This window comes from Camelus dromedarius, chromosome 12, assembly GCF_036321535.1.
Source record: "Camelus dromedarius isolate mCamDro1 chromosome 12, mCamDro1.pat, whole genome shotgun sequence".
In the NCBI taxonomy this organism is placed as follows: domain Eukaryota; kingdom Metazoa; phylum Chordata; class Mammalia; order Artiodactyla; family Camelidae; genus Camelus; species Camelus dromedarius.
In genome coordinates this window covers 60481969-60501637 of record NC_087447.1, presented here as the reverse complement: position 1 = coordinate 60501637, position 19669 = coordinate 60481969, and the positions used below count along the sequence as shown (strand labels likewise).

At 37.9% G+C, this 19669-nt stretch overlaps 1 protein-coding gene across 6 annotated transcripts in view; it reads left to right on the top strand.

Moving 5' to 3' along the window:
- Positions 1-19669, top strand: part of NOX4 (NADPH oxidase 4) — a 128548-nt gene that overhangs the window by 25430 nt on the left and 83449 nt on the right. For all 6 annotated transcript variants that reach the window (XM_064492797.1, XM_031460529.2, XM_031460525.2 and 3 more), the window contains 4 exons: positions 3385-3482; positions 7284-7311; positions 13478-13550; positions 17941-18021. In XM_064492797.1, coding sequence (XP_064348867.1) covers positions 3385-3482; positions 7284-7311; positions 13478-13550; positions 17941-18021 — 280 coding nt within the window. The remainder of the gene's footprint in view (positions 1-3384; positions 3483-7283; positions 7312-13477; positions 13551-17940; positions 18022-19669) is intronic.

Below are 19669 nucleotides of genomic sequence, written 5' to 3'. Positions count from 1 at the left end.
GCTGGAGCCGGGTTGTGTAGCTGTGTCCCCAGCTGCCCTTTTGTCTCTCTGCGAGACATACTCTCCCTGATCCTCAGTTGTTGTTGTTCTGACTGTAAAATGGGTTGACAGTGGCACCAACCCCATGGTTTTAAGACTAAAATGAGAACATGTGTGTGAAGTTCTTAGGGTAGAATTAGTTATTCTTTACAGTCTCAGGGGTTTATTAGCTCAGTGCCGTAGCACATGACATTTTCATCTGGCCGTTATTGGATAGGACCTCGCTGTCTTGGTACTGGGGACGCTTGGTCTGGGTATTTGTGCATGGCTGCTTTGATTCAGGAGTGTTTTGGTATAGCTGTTACCAAGAAATCATTAAACCTTCAGCTTTTTAAAAATTGCTACATATTGTTGAAACAGGCATCTTTTCCCGGTGTTTTGTCCCTGGACATCTTCCCATTGGTAGTTCCCACCTCTGGAAGTGAGAGAAGGGGAGAGGCTCAGGGGTGGGATTAAGACTCCAGTATAATTCAAGGCTGAGGATGGAGTCAGAGTCCAGGATGAGATGAGGACCAAGGGTGTTAAGGGTTAGGGTTGGATTAGGGCTCAAGAGAGTGAAAGGTCAAAAATGGAGGAGGATCAGGAAACATTGGCACGTTCATAGCTTGATTTGTTCTAAGCTGTAGTTGTGTCCAAATATTCCTTTCAGTTGGGGAAAAGACTGAGATGGTGCAGGGTATTGCCATGAATGGGTACGTGTTCCAGAGGGTTTGAATTCTGCCACTCACTAGGGGTCTGACTTTAGCTAAGTTGTCTTTCTTAACCTTAGTTTTCTTATCTGTAAAATGGGACAACTTTACCTACTTCATTGTTTTGAGAATTAAATGAGAAAATCCATGCAAATTGCATTGTTTTCTCTCTGCTGCTTAAAATTAGGAGCCTTGAATTCTTTTAACCTAAAAAGGCTTTTAAAGAAGGTGAATGAATGTGTCCCTTAAGGCTATATCTCCTCCAGCTGTTAGCTAGGGCTTTTTTTCAGGAGAATTCAGAAAAAATGTCAATTCCTCTAAGGATGCCTTTGCACTTTTGAGCCATAAAATATGCAGTTAACATATAAATCTTTAAAATGAAAGGATCTTTTTCCTGTAGATGTTAGAAGTGCTGAAGATACAGGACACGGGCAGTTTTGCTTCAGTAATGTTTTGTACCTGGGCCACAGGTACCCTGTGTTTGTGTCTTTGGAGCCCTGTCCTTGCTTGTTAGATAACTGACTTTCAGCTTCCTTTCCATTTTGATGGGACCCTTGTCCCTCCTCTAATTTGGTCACTGATGGGATTTTATAAATCCTTGAAATAGCTTTCAGTTTATTTAGCTTTCCAGCCCTTCTTTCTCGCTTTCCTTTGTCTTTGTGAGTAATTCAGAGCTCTTGGCCTGTCCACATACACCTCGCATGCTAGGTGGGAGGAGCTGAAGAGGTTTCTAGTTTCCAAGCCATGTCTTCCTTTGAATCACAATGCTCCATCTATTGGTGTAAATTATAACGGTTTAGTAAGCAATTTTCAGTCACTTATTTAAGTCTCTTCTGTTATCATCATTTTGCAGAGAAGTAAACTGAGTCATTCGTAGGCAAGCAACGTGGTCAAGAAAAGAGCTTTCTAAGTATTGTTCTTTTGAATACATTGTAATGTGTCGTGTTGTTTTGTTTTGTTTTAAACTGAAGTATAGTCAGTTATAATGTGTCAGTTTCTGGTGTAAAGCATAATGTTTCAGTCATAAGTAACGTGCTGTTAATTCAAATCTTTTTTCACCTACAAGGAAAGTTGGGATGGGAGGAGGGTATGATAGTCCAACACAAAAGGTCATTTGCTTCTTAATATGCAGCCTTTTCAAGAGACTTTTCTTTCCCCTGACCATGCTGAAATGAATTTGTCTTCAACTCTCTCGTGATTTCCAGACACTTTTATTTCTGGTCTAAGCTCTGAGTCAACTGACCACTCTTGGCTGTGCCATTGTGGGTAGGTTATTAAGTGGTGATTAGTAGTCTCCTGAGTCTTTGTCCCATCAGGTGGTTACCAACACTTTTGCTATTGGCCGTAGAGACTGTGATTTGAATCTGTGGATTGTGAAAAATTTCACCTGGTTAAAAGCCTTTTAGCAGGCCTGTATTTTAGGCTGAGTGCCAGTGATGTATACAAAATATGTAACTGGTTTAGAGCTATGGGAGAAGCAAAAGATGTGGAAAATCTAAAATATGCCAGACCCCCTTATCCACGTGGGACACTTTCCAAGATCCCCAGTGGCTGCCTGAAACCAAGGATAGTCCCCAATCCTATACATACTGTGTTTTTTCCTATACAAACACAACTATGATAAAGTTTAATTTATAAATTAGGCACAGTTAGAGGTTAACAACAGTTACTACTAATAAAATATAACAGTTGTAACAATATACTGTAATAAAAGTTACATGAATATGGTCCCTCTTCTCTCTCAAAATATCTCATTGTACAAAATGATTTTCAATTTTAACTAAACATGTACTGTGGACGGTGACTTCTGCAGTTTGCGGTGCAACAGCAAAGCAGGTGAAAATTTCTTTTTTTCTTCACAATTTCGCAGATAGAAGATTCATTCTTCCCATAGATCACAGCAACCTTGACACAGGAGGTTTTTTCTTTCCTTGCTAAGTTGAGAACTTTCATCTGTTCCCTTAAGGGAAGCACTTTATGGCCTCTTTGGCATATCTGAAATGCCAGCATCACTATTCTTGCCGTTTGGGGCCATTCTTAAGTCAAAGAAGGGCCACTTGATCACAGGCACTGGGTTCCCTCGGACGGCTGATCTGATAACCCAGCCGGTTAGTAAGTGACTAACGGGTGAGATGGGCTGGACAAAGGATGATTCATGTCCCAGGTGGGATGGAGAGGGACGGCTGGGGATTTCATCACACCCAGCACAGCATGCAATTTAAAACTTATAAACTACTTATTTCTTGAATTTTCTGTTGACTATTTTCAGACTGCTGTTGGCTGCAGGTAGCTGAAACTGCAGTAAAATGGAACCGTGGATAAGGGAGGACTACTGTATGTGGGAATAAATAGATGCCCGTATTATTATACACAGACGTGTGTGCCTGTGTGTCAGTGTGTGTGTTTCTGACTCTGACTTACTAGGGCTCTCTTATTCCAGCCTTTGAAACTCCTTTCCCTTTACATGATTCTAATACCAGAACTGTCTATAATTAAGAGTCTTTGTGCTTTTAAAACTTCTCTTTTAATCGAACATTTTATTGCTCTTAGAGCTGTCAAAGTTCAACCCTGTTTATTTGCTGAAGGAGAGGAAGTGACTCCTCTTCCCAGAGCATATGTGAAAATCTCACTGACCCCCACCGGTGTGATTGTGCAGGTGTGCACGTGGCCGCCCACCTGGTGAATGCCCTCCACTTCACAGTGAACTACCGGGAGGATTTCGCTGAGCTGAACGCAGCGAGACACCGAGATGAGGTGGGTGGCCGCTGTCTTCTCATTTCCCTTTCACTTGTCGTGAGATGACTAATGAGGGTCTGTGATTTTCACAGAAAATTTGCACCTTGTGGCTCCTTTCAAATGCTTTTAAAATGCACTTGTCAAGCTGAGTTTTATTCCTTTTCAATAAAAAATATAGGTAATTACTATTTCACAGTCTCTCCTGCCGAAAATGAAAGTTCGGAGAGTGTCTACTTTTTATGTTTTGTGGCATTCAGATGGCTGCCACTCAGGTCTGCCTGCTGCGTCCAACAGCCTTTGTCTAGTTGCTGTCACTCAGCGGAGGCTGGCGGCAGTACCATGACAGGGGGAGAATCCTTCAGTAATTCAGATGCTGTGCGTGTGGGAAAAAGGGCAGAAAAGAAGGTTGATGATTTGAGGGTCCTGGACCATTGGTTGATTTGCCTTAAAAATATAATTGAGTTTTAATGCTTCACACTCTTAGTTTGTTTTTATTCATTTTTTTATTTTTTGAGGGTTAATTAGGTTTAATTTAGTTTTTAATGGCGCTACTGGAGATTGAACCTGGGACACACACTCTACCACTGAGCTGTACCCTCCCCACTTTAGTTTATTTTTAAGCCTTAACAATAGGTGACCTTGAGCTGAGTTCTGTGGCGGGTAGTATCTGATGTAGGGGTGCTTTTCTCCATGTGGAGCTGCCCATGAAATGAACTGATACGGGCAGGCGGCCGGGCCGGAGCCCTGTGGCCACACGTGCACAGCCCTGGTTAGGCCTCTGTTGCTCCGCGCTGCCATCGGGTCCTCAGGCTGCCTTTCGTTCCCACAGCCAAGACTGCGTCAACCCCGAAATGTTCGGTGTCCCCTGTGATCAGAACCCCACCCTGTTCTGCTGAGTCTGGTAGTGACTTACCAGACTGTTCCCTGTCCTCCCCACTGTTTTCCCCTTACATGTCACCAGAATTATTAGAGTAACACTGCTGTGATCATGTGCTTGACCTCCCTCCCGAGACAGAACAGAAGTCAGGGTAACAACAAACAAATAAATCACGAAACCAAAATAATGAGCTGCCCTGAATAAATCCCTTGACTCCCCTAGTGTTTTTTAAAACACCAGTGTGACCTCACTGATCTGAGTGGGAGCCAGGCATTAATATTTTTAAAAAGCTCACAGGTGATTGTGGAGTGCCCACAGCACTAGGAGCCACGGAGAAGTCCAGCTCCTGAGCATGCCAGTGGAAGCTCCTCGCATGCAGTGATTTCAGACCAGAGTCACCGCTCTCCCTGTCTCCCACTGCTGCCCGCATCCCTCTGCCCTCCTCTGCCCGCATCCCATGGGTTACTTGTGTATCACTCCTGCCATGCAGTTTCCTTTTGTACCTTTTCCTTCTTTGCTTCTCTCTTTTGTTTTATAATTCACAACTTCAACAACTATGATAATTTTATTATTTTAGTGTAATATACTTTTGCTTAATTTCCAGTTTTTTAGTCATTTTAGAGGTTTTAGTCATTAAATTTATTTCACTTTAAAAGAGGTATATGCTCCATATAAAGTATTTTAAAACTCCCAAGTAATGAAAAGTGCATCTTCTCTTCCGAAAATAGCCAGTTAATAATTTGATGCTTTCTTGTAAGAGATCTTTTTCTCTTTTTTAGTTGAAATGTAGTCAGTTTACAATGTATGTAAGTTACTGGTGTACAGCATAATGTTTCAGTCATACATATATATATATATATATACACACACACACATATATTCCTTTTCATATTCTTTTTCATTATAGTTTACTACAAGATATTGAATATAGTTCCCTGTGCTTTACAGTAGAAACTTTTTGTTTATCTATTTTATATATAGTAGGTAGTATCTGCAAATCTCGAAATCCCAATTTATCCCTTCCTACCCCTCTTCCCTTGCCGGTAACCATAAGTTTGTTTTCTATGTCTTTGAGCCTGTTTCTGTTTTTCTTGTAAGATATTTGAGTGGTATTTTATGATACGTATTCCTCAGCAATCTACTTGTTTCCATAAATATATGTATTATGACTTGCTGTATCGGAAATTACACACCTATCTCATCTTCTTCACATGAATGCACCATAATTTATTTTTAGTCTTTTCCTTATTCACAGATGTTTTGCTTGATTCCAGGTTTTTGTCATCAACTACGTGCCAATACATTTTTTTTTGTACACTTCTGCCAAGCAAATTCATAGAAATAGAATTTTGGTTTCAAAGGTACCACATTTTTAGTGTCGATTGACGAATTGCCTTCCAAAAAGGCTTCACCAATTGACACCAAGTTTATCAGAATACTTATTTCTATACCTCATTTGTTTTTTAAAAAAGTGTTGCCCATCTGATGAATGAAAAATGGTAACCGTTTTAATTTACATCTTCCTTTCTTTCCTTCCTTCCTTTCTTCCTTCCCATTTTTCCCCCACCCTCTCTTCTTTCTTTTAATAAATGTTTTTGAACACCTGGTAGGTGTCAGGCCATGTGCTAGATGAAGAAGATGAAAAGTTACACACACACACACACACACACACACACACACACACACAGGTATTACATACACAAACAGTCAAATTCTTCTGTGAATTGCATTGGAAAATATGGGTTTGTGCCATGCATCTTATTGTTCTTGCTTTCTGCTTTCACTCTGCCTTCTCCAGATTTCCAGGGTCCCCTCCATCCTTCAGTTTGTGGTGGTAGTGCATTCATGATGGCCTCGTTCAGTCTGCCTCGTCTTGTCATCTGCAAAACAGTCTCTTACTCCTACATTCCTTCTTCATTCCCTGGCAGTATTAATTGTTCCATCTTCTGAGTTTCCATAGCTATTTATTCATGTTTCTGGTATTACCACTTTGTTCAGCCCATCTCGTGTTTTTCCCAGTTGTTTATATATTAGGTTACTCTAGATTACCCTTTAGTCATGTTTGTAACCCCAGGGGTAGAAGTCACTTGACCCAAGCTGGATGAGGAGCTATCCTTGGGCACTGGATCCTTATTCAAGACCCCTGAAATGGTGTCATCTAAATGCGTTCCTACTTTGTAAATACCCTGGCCTGACCCCACATTCAATGGAGGCCTAAGGAAAGAAATTAAGAAGTTGTGCAATATTAGGCACCCTTAGGATGAAAAAATACTCCACAGATCTACCGGGAATTGATCTAAGTTTTCCAGAAGATGGGAAGGGAGTTGACTTCAGTCTATTACACCACAAGGATGTAGTTTAAAGGAAATATTACAATAATAATATTAATGTTTTGTATTTCTGAATAGCAAGGACCCAGCCTCCTTATTTGAATATCATCACTGCTTTTCACAGTAGCATTTGAAACATTTTAGTTCTCAGCTAGTATCCTTTGTATTGAGTTTACAAACCATCCCTGGGTGTTTTATCACTTTTGATTCTCACTGTTCTGATACCTTGTAGGTACAGTTTGGCAATTGTGGTAGACAGAGTATATATTAATGTTTCCATATTATAGCCAAAGATACTGAATCTCAAAATGATCAAAAGATGGGCTTCAGGCCACTGCCACTAGCTTATAATTAACCATTAAGATGAAAGCTTAGGCCTCTGACTCCTCATCTAGTATTCTTCCTTTTTCAGATGAATAAATTTCTTGGAATTAAATTTTGTACATGTTAAAATCTCCTCTAGCATCATAAAACAGTATGAAACACAATTGAGTCCCTCTTGTTTCCATGGGGAGAACAGTATCTTACATACTTAATACATGGCTCTTACCTCTCACAGACTGTAGAACCTCATGTTATCAATGTTTTATTTTATCTTTTCCTTTTTCTCAGGATCCTAGAAAACTTCTCTTCACAACTGGTAAGTTGTTGTTCATTGCTTCTTCTGAAGATTCAGGAAAATCTTCGAAAATAAGCATCACCAAATCACACAGCGTTTAGATGTATGTTAAAATACAACACCTGGAAAATCTGCATATCCGAACAAATGATTCAGAGCTCAAGCATAAATGAATGAAATGAAAACAGGGACAGGGCAGACAGTCGGGGTTCAAGTGAGTAAAGAGTAAAAGTAAGCAAATGCATTTGCCTTTCGTATATTCTTTCAATGAACTAACATAGTGCCATATGCTGATTGAGGACCTACTGTGTGCCCACTGCTGTGGCAAGTGCTACTGGCGATCATACACATGAAATAGATTTCTGTCCTCAAGGTGTTGGAAAGAAGCACCGAACACTCTTGAGTATCAATGTAGTTCTTATAATTCAGGAATTTAGTAGGATGTTTTGTGATCTTAAAACCTGTAACAAAAGGGGAGGAACAGTCATTAAAATACATTATTTTTCTTGAAATTTCAGTGCCTCCATTTTCATTTGTAATTTGTTTTTCCTTCTCAAGCATATTGTCCGTGAAATCTCAGTCTAGACTGTTAATTTGTTAAAGCACATTTGAACATCTCAAAAATTTGCCCTGATGTTAATACAGTTCTTACGAATTTCTTTCTCTTTCTCAACTTTACATTTATAATGGTGAAAAGAAAACTGTATTTTGGGGGTTTATAGCATATATTTCAGGGACAAGGACCATTGTGTAATTGAGATGGTCTATCATAAAGGCTTGACTCTAACACCTTATTAAGGACCATTGTTTTTCTTTTGAATCAATTTTATGATGAAAAATAACAATGATTCAGGTGTTTCCCCCCTCTGTGTCACAAGTATGTATTTAGATTTATAATATTTGCATTTTCTGCCTGTAGATATATGATATTTGCCATTTGCAAAGTACACATTTCACAGTTTTCTCTTTAGGAACGCAATTTAGTTTTGTTTACAACTTTTCTCATTGAAAACATGTTTTTGGTTTAAGCCTGAAGAATTGGATGAGAAGTAGAAGGGAGAAAAAGCAGAAAAACAAAACCTCATGGAAGAATCAATGTATTTTGGGGGTCACAGAGAAATAAACAAGGAATTTGTTTTATTGTTATCTTCTATAGCACAGAGTATAGTTGAAGCCTTGGAACATTTGAAATGCTTTAAAATGTTTAGTTTACAAATATATAAAAGGATTTCTTATATAACAAAGATATTACATTAAGGAATTTAGTATAATGAATCCTTTTCTTATAAGCAAGTGATCTGTCCACTTAGCATGAAATACCATCATCCTGTGTCCCATCCCAGAGGGTGCCACGCGTGTGCTGGGCTAAGTAGAGATGACACGTAACAACACAGATTCCTGGTTCCGTCCTAGAGAGAGTCCAGGATGCGACCTGGCAATGTGTTTCATTAACCTTCTTACTACTGTTTTACCCTTACTGAGCATCTCATTAAGCTCTTGAGCGTCACTTTTCACACTGCCTACCTTTTGCCGACTCTCTTAGCCTACTTTCTTTTTTCCCCAGTCAACTCCTGCTCATCTTTTAAGCCTCAGCTGACATGCCCCATTATGCACAAATTCTTCCCTAATTCTGCTAGGCAGAGCCAGTCTCTTCTTAGCTTGGGTCCCTAGAGATACATAGTAAAAATACTATGAATAATTTATTTTCTTACATTTACTGTGTTTTCCACTTGAAAGTGAGCTTTTCCAGGACGGAACAGGGCTGCCTCTAGGGCGCGCAGAGAAAATATTTTGTGTGTGCTTTCTGTCAATACAAACAACTTGAATTACAAAATCAGCATGTCAGCATCATTTTCGTGGCCCAGTTCGATAAAATTTCATGAAAGAAATATTATGCTGGCCATCAGGAGTCATCTACTTCCCAGGTCATCGGCCTGGAACACAAGGCTCCCTACGTATGATTCGAGAGCTCCCAGGGCATCTGGTAGACCCTGCTGAATAGCAGCAGGTGAGAGAGCAAAGTGGAATCTAAGGATGGTAATAGGATGAGTGACACTGTCTTCTGTGGATACCCTTAATCCAGCTTTGTGTTATGACTACATCTCTGCCTAAAACTATTTCATAGCTATCTTTAAATATTGTCAGGCACAACACCTTGGAAAAACAAAGTTCCTGATGAAGGAATATATGCGTTTTTAGCTGTTTCAGTGGTAAAGAATATTTTCTATTAGTTTATATATTTCTTGGATTTTAGTTTGTGTAATGTTACATAGAATCTTCTCCCTCTCTGTCTTTAAAAGTGTTTCAGTGTAACCTAGAACTGAGAAGTTAAGGTCATCCTGTAGAAAACAAAGCCTGTGGCCCCACAAGTGACATAAAATATGGATTTAGACCCACTAAATAAGAAATGTTAAAACATTCCAATTAAGAATTCATGATGTAAAATAAGTTTTATAGTATGCATCTCCAGATTTGGTAGTACCTTGCATGATGAGAATAAAATGCACAATATTCCATATCAATTAGAAAACCCCTCAAAACCAAACACAATTATGTTGGTAAAAACAGGATAATGAATACAAGATGTATCTCTGACCACGTCTGAGTATGGATGAAAATGATCTCTCAGGTTCATCTAAAAATGGCAGTATAGCACAATCATTCATTTTAAGGGCTACTAATTAATTAACCTAACATGCATAGATTAAAGGCATAACAAGCATGTTTTTTTTCCCCAAGGAAACAAGTATAGGTTTGGAGAGTTCACAGTGTACTTCACTTTGGCGAGTAACTCTTCCCAGTGAACTTAGACTGGCCCAATAACTTCTAACCTGTGCTTCCTGACTCCTGGGATATGTGCAGCGTTAGAGGCTAATCTATTGGGACTTAGCTGAGCTGTCATCCAAGTCTGGGTTAGGATGCCCTTTGATGTACCTCAGAAACACGCAAAGCTTCACTCTCTTTTAGTGCTTAATGCCCTGTGTTACAATTGCCTGCTTATCCTGTCTCCCACACTGGACTGGGATTTCTTTTAGACCAGGATTCTTTTTTTTTTTTCTCTAGCACTTAACAGTACACTACATATGCCCAGAAAATATTCACTGAACAGATAAAAATCATTTGTTTGTAAACTCTACTACTGATTGCATAGATTTTCTCTGCAACATCCCAGACAATTGGTTGGCCAGCCTCTGCTTGTTTAATTCCAGTGACAGGAAATCGTAGCTTCTTAAGTTACCTACCCCACTCCTTTTTTTGGACCACTCTAATTGTAATAGTGTTTTCTTGTCATTGCTAATTATGAGTAAGTTTTTCTTCTTCATTGATCTGAAGTCTATTACTTTATGAAGTACAAGCCCTGGTCTTTTTATACTTCTGGGAGATAGGAAGGAAAAATGAATTCTTGAGCTGAAAGACAACTTCATAAATCTGAAAGAAGAGTAAAAAACATTGACTTGATTCTTCTTAGTTTGCAGATGAGATTCAGTGAGACTGGGGTAACAGGACCATAATTCCAGAATGTACATACATACCCCAGGCTGCCTGGGGCTTCTCCTTCATCTTGAATTCACATGACTGAGGTCAACTGTTCACCCTCTGAGTCTCTGCAGTATGTTTTCTGTGTTCTGCTCTAAAAGGAGTGCTCTAGTTAAATGTTTGAGGAAATATCTGCTCAAATTTAAACTGGCTTCTTGACTTTAGTACTTCTCAGAAACTTTACGTTAATGTGCCCTGTGACTCTTCAAGGAGTGGTTACAGCATTTCTGAGTAATAGAAATTGACAGGCATTCACATTCAAATAACACCCTTTGGAAATTATGCCTCTGTTCTAAACATATTCCGTTTTCTCATGTGTCCTTCTGATGAAGTGATTTGCAGACAGTCCATAACTAATCTTGGCATGTTCAGGACTACATAGGGAACCTTGTATGTAGACACAATAGACATTAGTGAGGCCTCAATAAAATTGCTTGAAAGGCCTCTCCAACCACAAATTCCACATTAGAGAGCCATCTGGGGTTCTACCGTTTATTTATTCATTTGGTCAAATAAAGATTTTTTTTTTTTGATTACTTGAAGCCAGAGAGACAGACCTCCTTTTTTTTTTCCTTTTTCAAATTTATTGAGTTCTAATTGAAGTACTCTAGATGATACATATGCAAAGCATGCTGTTTGATTGGTTTTGACATGTGTATACACCTGTGAAACCATGATCAAAATCAAGATAACAAATATGTCCTTCATTCTCAAAAGTTTCTTTGCACCCCTTTGTAATGCATCCTGCCCTCTGCCCCTCCTAGCTACGAATCTGCTTTCTATCACTGAAGAATGCTTGGAATTTTCTAGAAGGTTGAATAAAAGGAATCCTAGAGCTTGTATTCTCTTGGGGTTTTTTTTTTGGGAGTGGTCTGGCTTTTTTCACTCAGTGTAATAATTTTGTGATTCATCTGTGCTGTCACATATCTGTGCAGTATCTATCAACAGTTCATTTTTTAAAAAAAACTACTGATTAATTTTCCGGGTACAGATAATACCATGACTGTTTATCCACTCATCTGTTGATGGAGATTTGAATTGTTTACAGGCCTTGAGTATGACAAATGAAGTGGCTCTGAACTTTGTTGAACAAGTCTTTGTGTGTGGTTATATATTTGTAGTTTTTTGGGGGTAAGTACTTGTGAGTGGAAAGGCTTGGTCATTCTGTAGGCTTTGGTCATGCTGTTCTTTCTAAAGAGTGTTTTTCTAGGCTATTCGTCCTTTAGTGTGAGCTCATGTGGTTATCATGCTCTTCTGTTGCCCCTAGGAAGTGAGGACTCACCTGGGGCAATGGGGAAGGCGATGGGAAAGGGAGTCCCCTATGAAAGACGTGTAGAGAAGCGATGATGTGGACAGGCACATCAGGGAAAGGCAGATTGTGTTAGGCTTCCAATCTGTGTATGAGGAAGAGTGAAGAGGAGAGTGCGCAGTGTTAAGTGTCCAAAGACCAACTCCCTCATTTCTCATGTGGCCCTTTGCAAGTGGAAGCTTGTTTCTACCGCACTGAGCTTTCTAACGCTATTTTCCGACGATGCTAAACAGTCTGTAATCCTAGTGATGCATTTATTGCTTTTATATCCTGCCCAGCTTGTCTGCTTCTGCTAGTGGCTTACAGTCCATGACGGCCCTCCTGTCTCATAGGTGGTTCCTTGGCAGGAAGAGGATTCGGGGGGTGTCTGCACTTTTGGAGACAGAATTACTTCAGTAGTTTTTCTACATAGATTTAGGAGGAATCTCTCAGCAAGGGCATTGAGAACTTACAGTTGCTTATGTGATTGTAAGAGTAAGTAAAGTTAACTTACAGACGGCATTTTGTTTGGTTGTAATAAGATAATAAGAAATGAGACTTGTAATTTTCACTCTTTCTGATGGAGCACATCACCTGTTCATTGTGGACATGCTCTATGAGCCAATGCTGGATTTGTAGCAATGTGTCATGTCAGTATGAATTTTGAAAATCGACATGTTTGTATATTTTCTTTTTTAAGAAATGAGTGTTATGTTGTATCAGAAGCCCTGATTTCAATGTGTTTTCCACACTAAGGAAACAGATTTGCCAGCCTACTTAAAACATCAGCGCTGTAACTTTTTTTTTTCTTGAAATTGACCATTTCTCGTTCTACATTTGAAGTTGTGGTTTTGAGAAAGCTTTAGGTTCTGTTTATTTTTATCTTTAAAATTATTCTAGACAGTGAAGCTCAAAAGAAATGCTTTGAAATTGAAACTGAAGGAGCTACTAGCTCCAAAGGGGTTGGGAGTTGGGAGGCGGAGAGTAAGGAGGTTTTAGTAGAGAAACCAGAACAACAAGGATATCAAGTGTCAGCCCTGTCCCATTGTATTAATTATCGACATTTGGTACCATATGTCCCTGTAGAAGTTTGCATATAGTCACCATCTGAGTGGAATATTTGAAAATAACAAAAATGGACTCTTGGGTTAAAGGTGGAATAGACTCAGCTGTGTCTTAAGTACCTTGAAACTAGTGCTAATTAAAGAGTTTTTCTTGAGAGGGAGCATACAAGGAGATCCACGATTTGAATCGGGCTTCCCACAGAGCGACATAGTGCTTTGAATTTTAAGGTAATAATTTTTTGTACTTCTTTCCCCCAGTGTGACCTAAGTTAACACGTACTTATGTACGTTTTTGTAGTTCCTGGCCTGACAGGCGTCTGCATGGTGTTGGTGCTATTTCTGATGATGACAGCTTCAACATACGCGATACGGTGAGTTTCCGACATTATTTCGCTATTTCTTGGTCAGATTATTTAAATTTCCTTCAGGTTATCTTCATTTTCATATGTAGAAAAAGTCCTGAGTAACCAGAGCGCTTAGCCAAGGCAATATTCTCATTAATGGACTGTCCTGTGTAACTAAGAGGGAAGTAGAGGCATTTCTGTATATTTCCTGTTTTTGAAACATCTTTTAGTCACATGTTCTGGGTTGTAAGGAATTGGGTACGGAGATGTTCTGACGACTGGGGAAATCTGAGTTCTTCAGGGTCCTCCTTCTGAAGGATCCTGTGTCTCCGTGAGACACGAGATTGAATTCAGCATGGATGCACAGGAATGTATCATTTAAAATATCTTATAACACATTTCCTGATATGAGTTTGTTTTGCTGTGATTTAATGTGGTATATTCTAAACAAAGCTTTGGAAGCCTGGTTAGTTGACATCCGCTAAAGTAACCTTCCCATTCATTCTTCCAGCTAAGAGATTTTGAGCAATTGCATATATATAATTTCACGAGCACATTCACGTGTTTTCTGATGGCCCCATTCTAGTTTTCTTAATATTTTAGAGTGTGTTAGATTTCTGGTCAAACATTTTGGTTAAGAAAGCAAAAAGTATATAATGTGTTTAATCTTCAAAAGTCTTCAGTCGTCTAATTGCTGAGATGTGAAATTTAATGAACACACACACACACATGCTTGGAAAATATTGCCCAACATCACATTCAAATGAGTCTATCCTGGGACTTCTGAACACATCTGTGCACACGTAAACCCACTAAAACCTCCCACATAAACCCACCATTCAGACGTTAACATCGTAAACTTTCCAGTGTTTATGTTTACAAACTTACTCCTTTTTTCTCTCACTCATTTTTCATCTCCTACCTCCACCAAAATCATTCTTTCTCTCCCTTTCACACTCCTGATCTTTCTCTTCACAAATCTCTGTTTTACCAAAATAGGATAATATTATACATACTATTTTAAATCTGCTTTTTACTTAAATCTGTTAGGAACATTTTTCACGTTCATAAATGTTTCTCTATCATTCTCTTTACTTACAGCACAGCATGTCACCATGTAGTTACACATTCCTTTTCCAGTCCCCTATTATTGGATTATTAGGTTGTTTCCATTTTTTTCAGTATCTCAGTTCTGAAACGAACATCCTAATCCATCTGTCTTTGCATACTTTTTCAATTATATCCTAAGGCAAAATACCTAGATGTGGAATGACTGGGTCAAGTGATAAGAATACTTTTGAGGCTTTTCTTAAGAATTAATAATCATCTTACAGAGAGGTAAATTTCTAACATCAATCATGAAGGTGCGCATTTGATGGGAAGAAGATTTTATTTTGGTTAGGTAAAGCATTCATAAAAAATACTTACTTTTTCAGCTTTAGGAGTTCTTAAAGGAAAAGTAGAGCATCTGACATTTATTTACAAGACTGAAGATATATGCATGTTCTGCATCTAGAAAAATTATTAGTTGAGAGAGAATTCTGAAAAATAGAATAGAATCTGTTCTCAACTGGACCATTACATTAGTGCTCATAAACAATTCAGTGAACTTCTCTCATCTTCAGGGTTTGTGTGTGTGTGTGTGTGTGTGTGTGTGTGTTTGTTTAAAGGAGATTATAAAGCCAACTCTGCTTTTTCCTCTAAGCTTTATTGTGAGAATCATGGCATTCTTAAATGGATCATGGAGATAACCTTCTTCTACCTTTTTCCTTGCCAGTGAGGAATAAAGTATTATAATGAAAAATTAAGGGAATAAATATGACTAGTGTTTGATCTGCTATTTGAATGTAGTCTAGTAATTCAATGATGGTTCAACATGGGTCAATCTGTAAAAGTAAGTAATACATTTTAATAACAGATGACAGGAATACAAACATATTTTCATCTCAATAAATTTTAAAATGACAGTTATTAAATCTGAATTCTAATTCTGGATTAGAATAATCAGAGGAAACAAAGAATTAATATCCTGAATAGAATGAAAAAGGTAATAAAGCCAGAACTGAGATCATACTAGTGAAACATGAGATACATTTCTAAGAAAATTATGAATATGAAAAAGCCAAAGTGATATTTTTAATTTCACCGTAATTTATATATGGTAAGAAATGAAACATTTAAAATTATTAGAAAGAATAAAACAACAAATTATCATTATTTCCAGACAGACAGATATAATTGTGTAGCCAGAAAATCCAAGAGAATTGTGGAAAAAATTAGTGTTATACCAAATAAAAGAGTTGCAATAGGTAAATGAGTACAAAACAAAGAATAAAAAATTGCTCTTATGTAAGAGCTATTATTAGTTTGAAAATTTAATAAAATACAAAAGCTACCATTCACAATTGCAACAAAGACATAAAATATCTAGCCATAAACTTAAAAAACTAGGTGGAAGCAATATAGAAAAAAACTACAGAACTTCACTGAGAGAAATAAGTGGTTTTGAATAAAGATTGTATACTGCAAAGATTGAATTCTTCCCCAGTGATTTTATAGGTTTGTTGCAATTCCAATCAAAATCCAAGATAGGTTATTTTGTTTGTTTTTTGAAGTTAGCAGAGCAATTCTGAAGTTCACCTGAAAAATCATCTAAGTACATGTTCCAAAGAGGAATAGCAGAGGGGATGTGGCTTATTAAACATTAAAATGATTATGCTTCAATAACTTAAAACAGAATAGGGGATTACTATGTTGTACACCTGACACTAATATAACTTTGTAAATCAACTATACTTCAAGGAAAAAAGAACAGAATAGGACTGACTTACAAAAATGACCAAGACATTAAACCAAATAATAGTTGTAAGGGACCTGGTTCTATGTAAGAACTTGTAAAATAATGAAGGTGCCTTTACACACTTATGAGGAAAGTAAAACTTAAGTGAGTGAAGTTCTAGATAAATTACAGGGTTAACTATAAAAAAATATATATATCATTTTTAAAGATTTAGAAGAAACTTTAAGTGGATATTTATCAGCTCTTATAATGGACAAGGGAAAATATAAGAAATATTTGACTATCTAAAAATATGGAAACTAAAACTTCTGCATGTCAATACACATTATAAAAATTGACACCTAAACATGTTACTGGGAAAATTATTAAACTTACATGGAAGTAGTACATTATTAAAATTTGAATAATTAACACACGACAATTGAGAAATATACTGTAGAAAGGGTAATTATTATAAGCATTTAAGTCACGGAAGAATTATAAGTGAGTAACACACAAATGAAATAATACTCAATTCCACTTTCACAAAATACTGAAGAGTTATAAAGTGGAGTCTGGGTTTGGCGAAACAGACACCCCTACGCCATGGTCGGGTTCGTAATTGATAGAGATGTTTCAGACAGCAATGGGCAATGTGTATCAAAATCTGACGGAATATGTGCCCTTTGATGTAGTAATTCCACTGTCTAGGCATTTAGGTTCAAAAAGAGTCAGATACGTGCAAAAAGCACATGTTACAAGGATGTTCATGACCTTGTTTATGATAGCAGAAACTATGAATGAGGTAAAGGTGAATCAGTGGGCTATTGCCTAAATCAGGGGTTCTGAAAGATTCTGGAGGTTGTATCAGAATCATCTAAGCTTTTATAAATACCTGCCCTCCAACTCCAAGATTCTCATATATGAATATCCACCCAGACATAGAAATAAAATCACTATTGGTCTTTTCACTGCTCTCAAACATCTTATAGGTTGTGTTTACTAAGCTCTTTCCTTTTCAGACTCTTTGTCCTCCCCCAGGACAACAATACAAGGTGTTATTCAAAGTTATACACTGCCCAGAAAAATAATATAACATGTTAATGAGCATTTATTTAATTTCTCTCCACTTGGGTTTCCTTTGAACTACTCTCAGAATCTGTATTGGGATAGAAACCTTAGTTGTTTTAGAAATCATTTGAAAATTGAAAATATTGATATAAAGGACAGTGGACCATTTCCTGTTCCTTAGCCTTATATCATAATAACTAAAAAAAATTTTTTTTAATTTATTTTTTTAGTGGAGGTACTGGCTACCTTGTGCATGCTAAGCAGGCACTCTACCACTCTGCTCTACCCTCCCCTTCTCAATAATAATAACTTTAAAAAATAAACACTTGGTTTTAATTTTTCATGTATCTTTGTTTGAAATACAAAGAGTCTTCAAAATGACAAAGTGTTACTCATAATTTTGTCAGTTCTCTCTGCAGTCATGTTCATACTTTCGTATTAATAGATAAATCTCAGATGAACTCAGATTTTAACTTTCAGTTGTAACATGTATTTGAAAGGATGCATGATCTTTTTAGTGAGATAGAGTATACAGTGGAACTGAAATCGAGTCCTTTGTTTTTCCAGAGTTTCTTACTATGACATCTTCTGGTACACTCATAATCTCTTCTTTGTCTTCTACATGCTGCTGATGTTACATGTTTCAGGGTAAGTTTTAAAAAAATACTTTTAAAACCATGTGTGCCTAAAAATGGGGCAATAAAAGATAAATCCGTAGAAATTTTTATAGGGAGTGGTAAAACTGTTTGGTTACTTGGAATTGAGGGTTTAGTGTCAAAATAGAAGAAATAGTTCTGTTTTCCATATCGCATGTGTTAAAAGTATAAAAGTATATTAAAACTTAAAGACAAAGTTACTTCTCCTGCCATGATGTAGTTTTTAAAGCCCCCTAGAATTCTATCCCGGTAAATTCTTAAAAGAAAATTAGTAGGAACTGAAGAACTTCAAGAAGATATTTAGTATTTGAATTTTCAGGAATTCCTTGTGTCTTGCTGCTGCAGAGTTTGTAACCATGGAGTTACTAGTTTTTAGTTTCATAAAGGCCTAGGGGCAGTAAATATTTGCAGCAAAAGCCAAAGATTTACAAGGACCAAAGACCAGGATCTGTCAAAAACACCAGAAAATCACAAAGGGGAAAAAAGATAGTATTCCAAGGTGTTACGAAGAATATATCCCAAATACTCTGAAAAGCATGTGGACCCAAGCAGTGTACTCAGATGTATGGTGCTTAAAATAATTCACTGGGTTAGAGGAAGGGAATAATATATTTTTGTATAAGCATATGTCTGCATGGTCCCCGGGGAGACTTGTGGTTTTTGTCTTGACACTCACACTAACATGACACCATAGGCCATTGGCATCAGGTTCACGGTTTAGTGGAGGGATACAGGACAGCAGATGTAGATGTCACCAGGATGATGGCAGCTGCTTCTTCAGTGGGAGTCTCTCTGGTTGTTCAGGAACCATTTTCCACCTTCTCTCCCTTACCTCCCGTGCAGTAACTCAGTTTTAAGATGAGGAGACCATATGGACAGACAAGGAGAACCTTGCCTTGGGTAAGGCTCATGCTTCACAGGAACCAGCATTTTGGTAACAGTCCAAATCTCCTCCAGGGATGCCCTCAGCCCCTAGAACACACGGCATCAGGACGTTGAGGTCACTCGTCATCCTCCTGGTCCAGATGCATTCCACCAATAATAAATAGTGCTGGCTGGTGACACAGCGGGCACTCCCCATTTATCCTAACCCAAAATGTTTCCAGGGAAACAGCACTGGGGGAAAGATTCAGACCTGCGGTGAATTTCTTCTTCAGTATGTTTTATAAGGTACTTTGTCAGTACAGTAAGTCATGTACATAAATTATATATTGATTTTAAGGTGCATGTTCAAGATGTTTTCCCCCCAATTTTGGAGGCCACTGGTTTATAGAACAGTATTATAACCATCTCTATCTGATGCGTTCCAGCTCAATTTGTTCTGTACCGTGGTTCTAGAATGTGTAATTGTAGAGCATTGGAAACATGGCCACATATTATAATGCCTGCTGCCAGCTGGCCATTCCTGGCACACAGGGAAGAGGGTCACAGTCAATGGCAGTTCTGGATTCTGCTCTTTTCCCTTTGTAGGTAAAACATATTCTTGTGGAGCATCAGGACACTGACAAAGCCCTTAGCAGAGAAAATCTGCTTTATATTCTGTTCTTTAAATGGCTTGTTTGCCTGTCCAGGGCTTTTATCGTAAAATGAACTATGACAGATGTGCTACTGATGATAATAGTAATTTAAAACAGTTACAT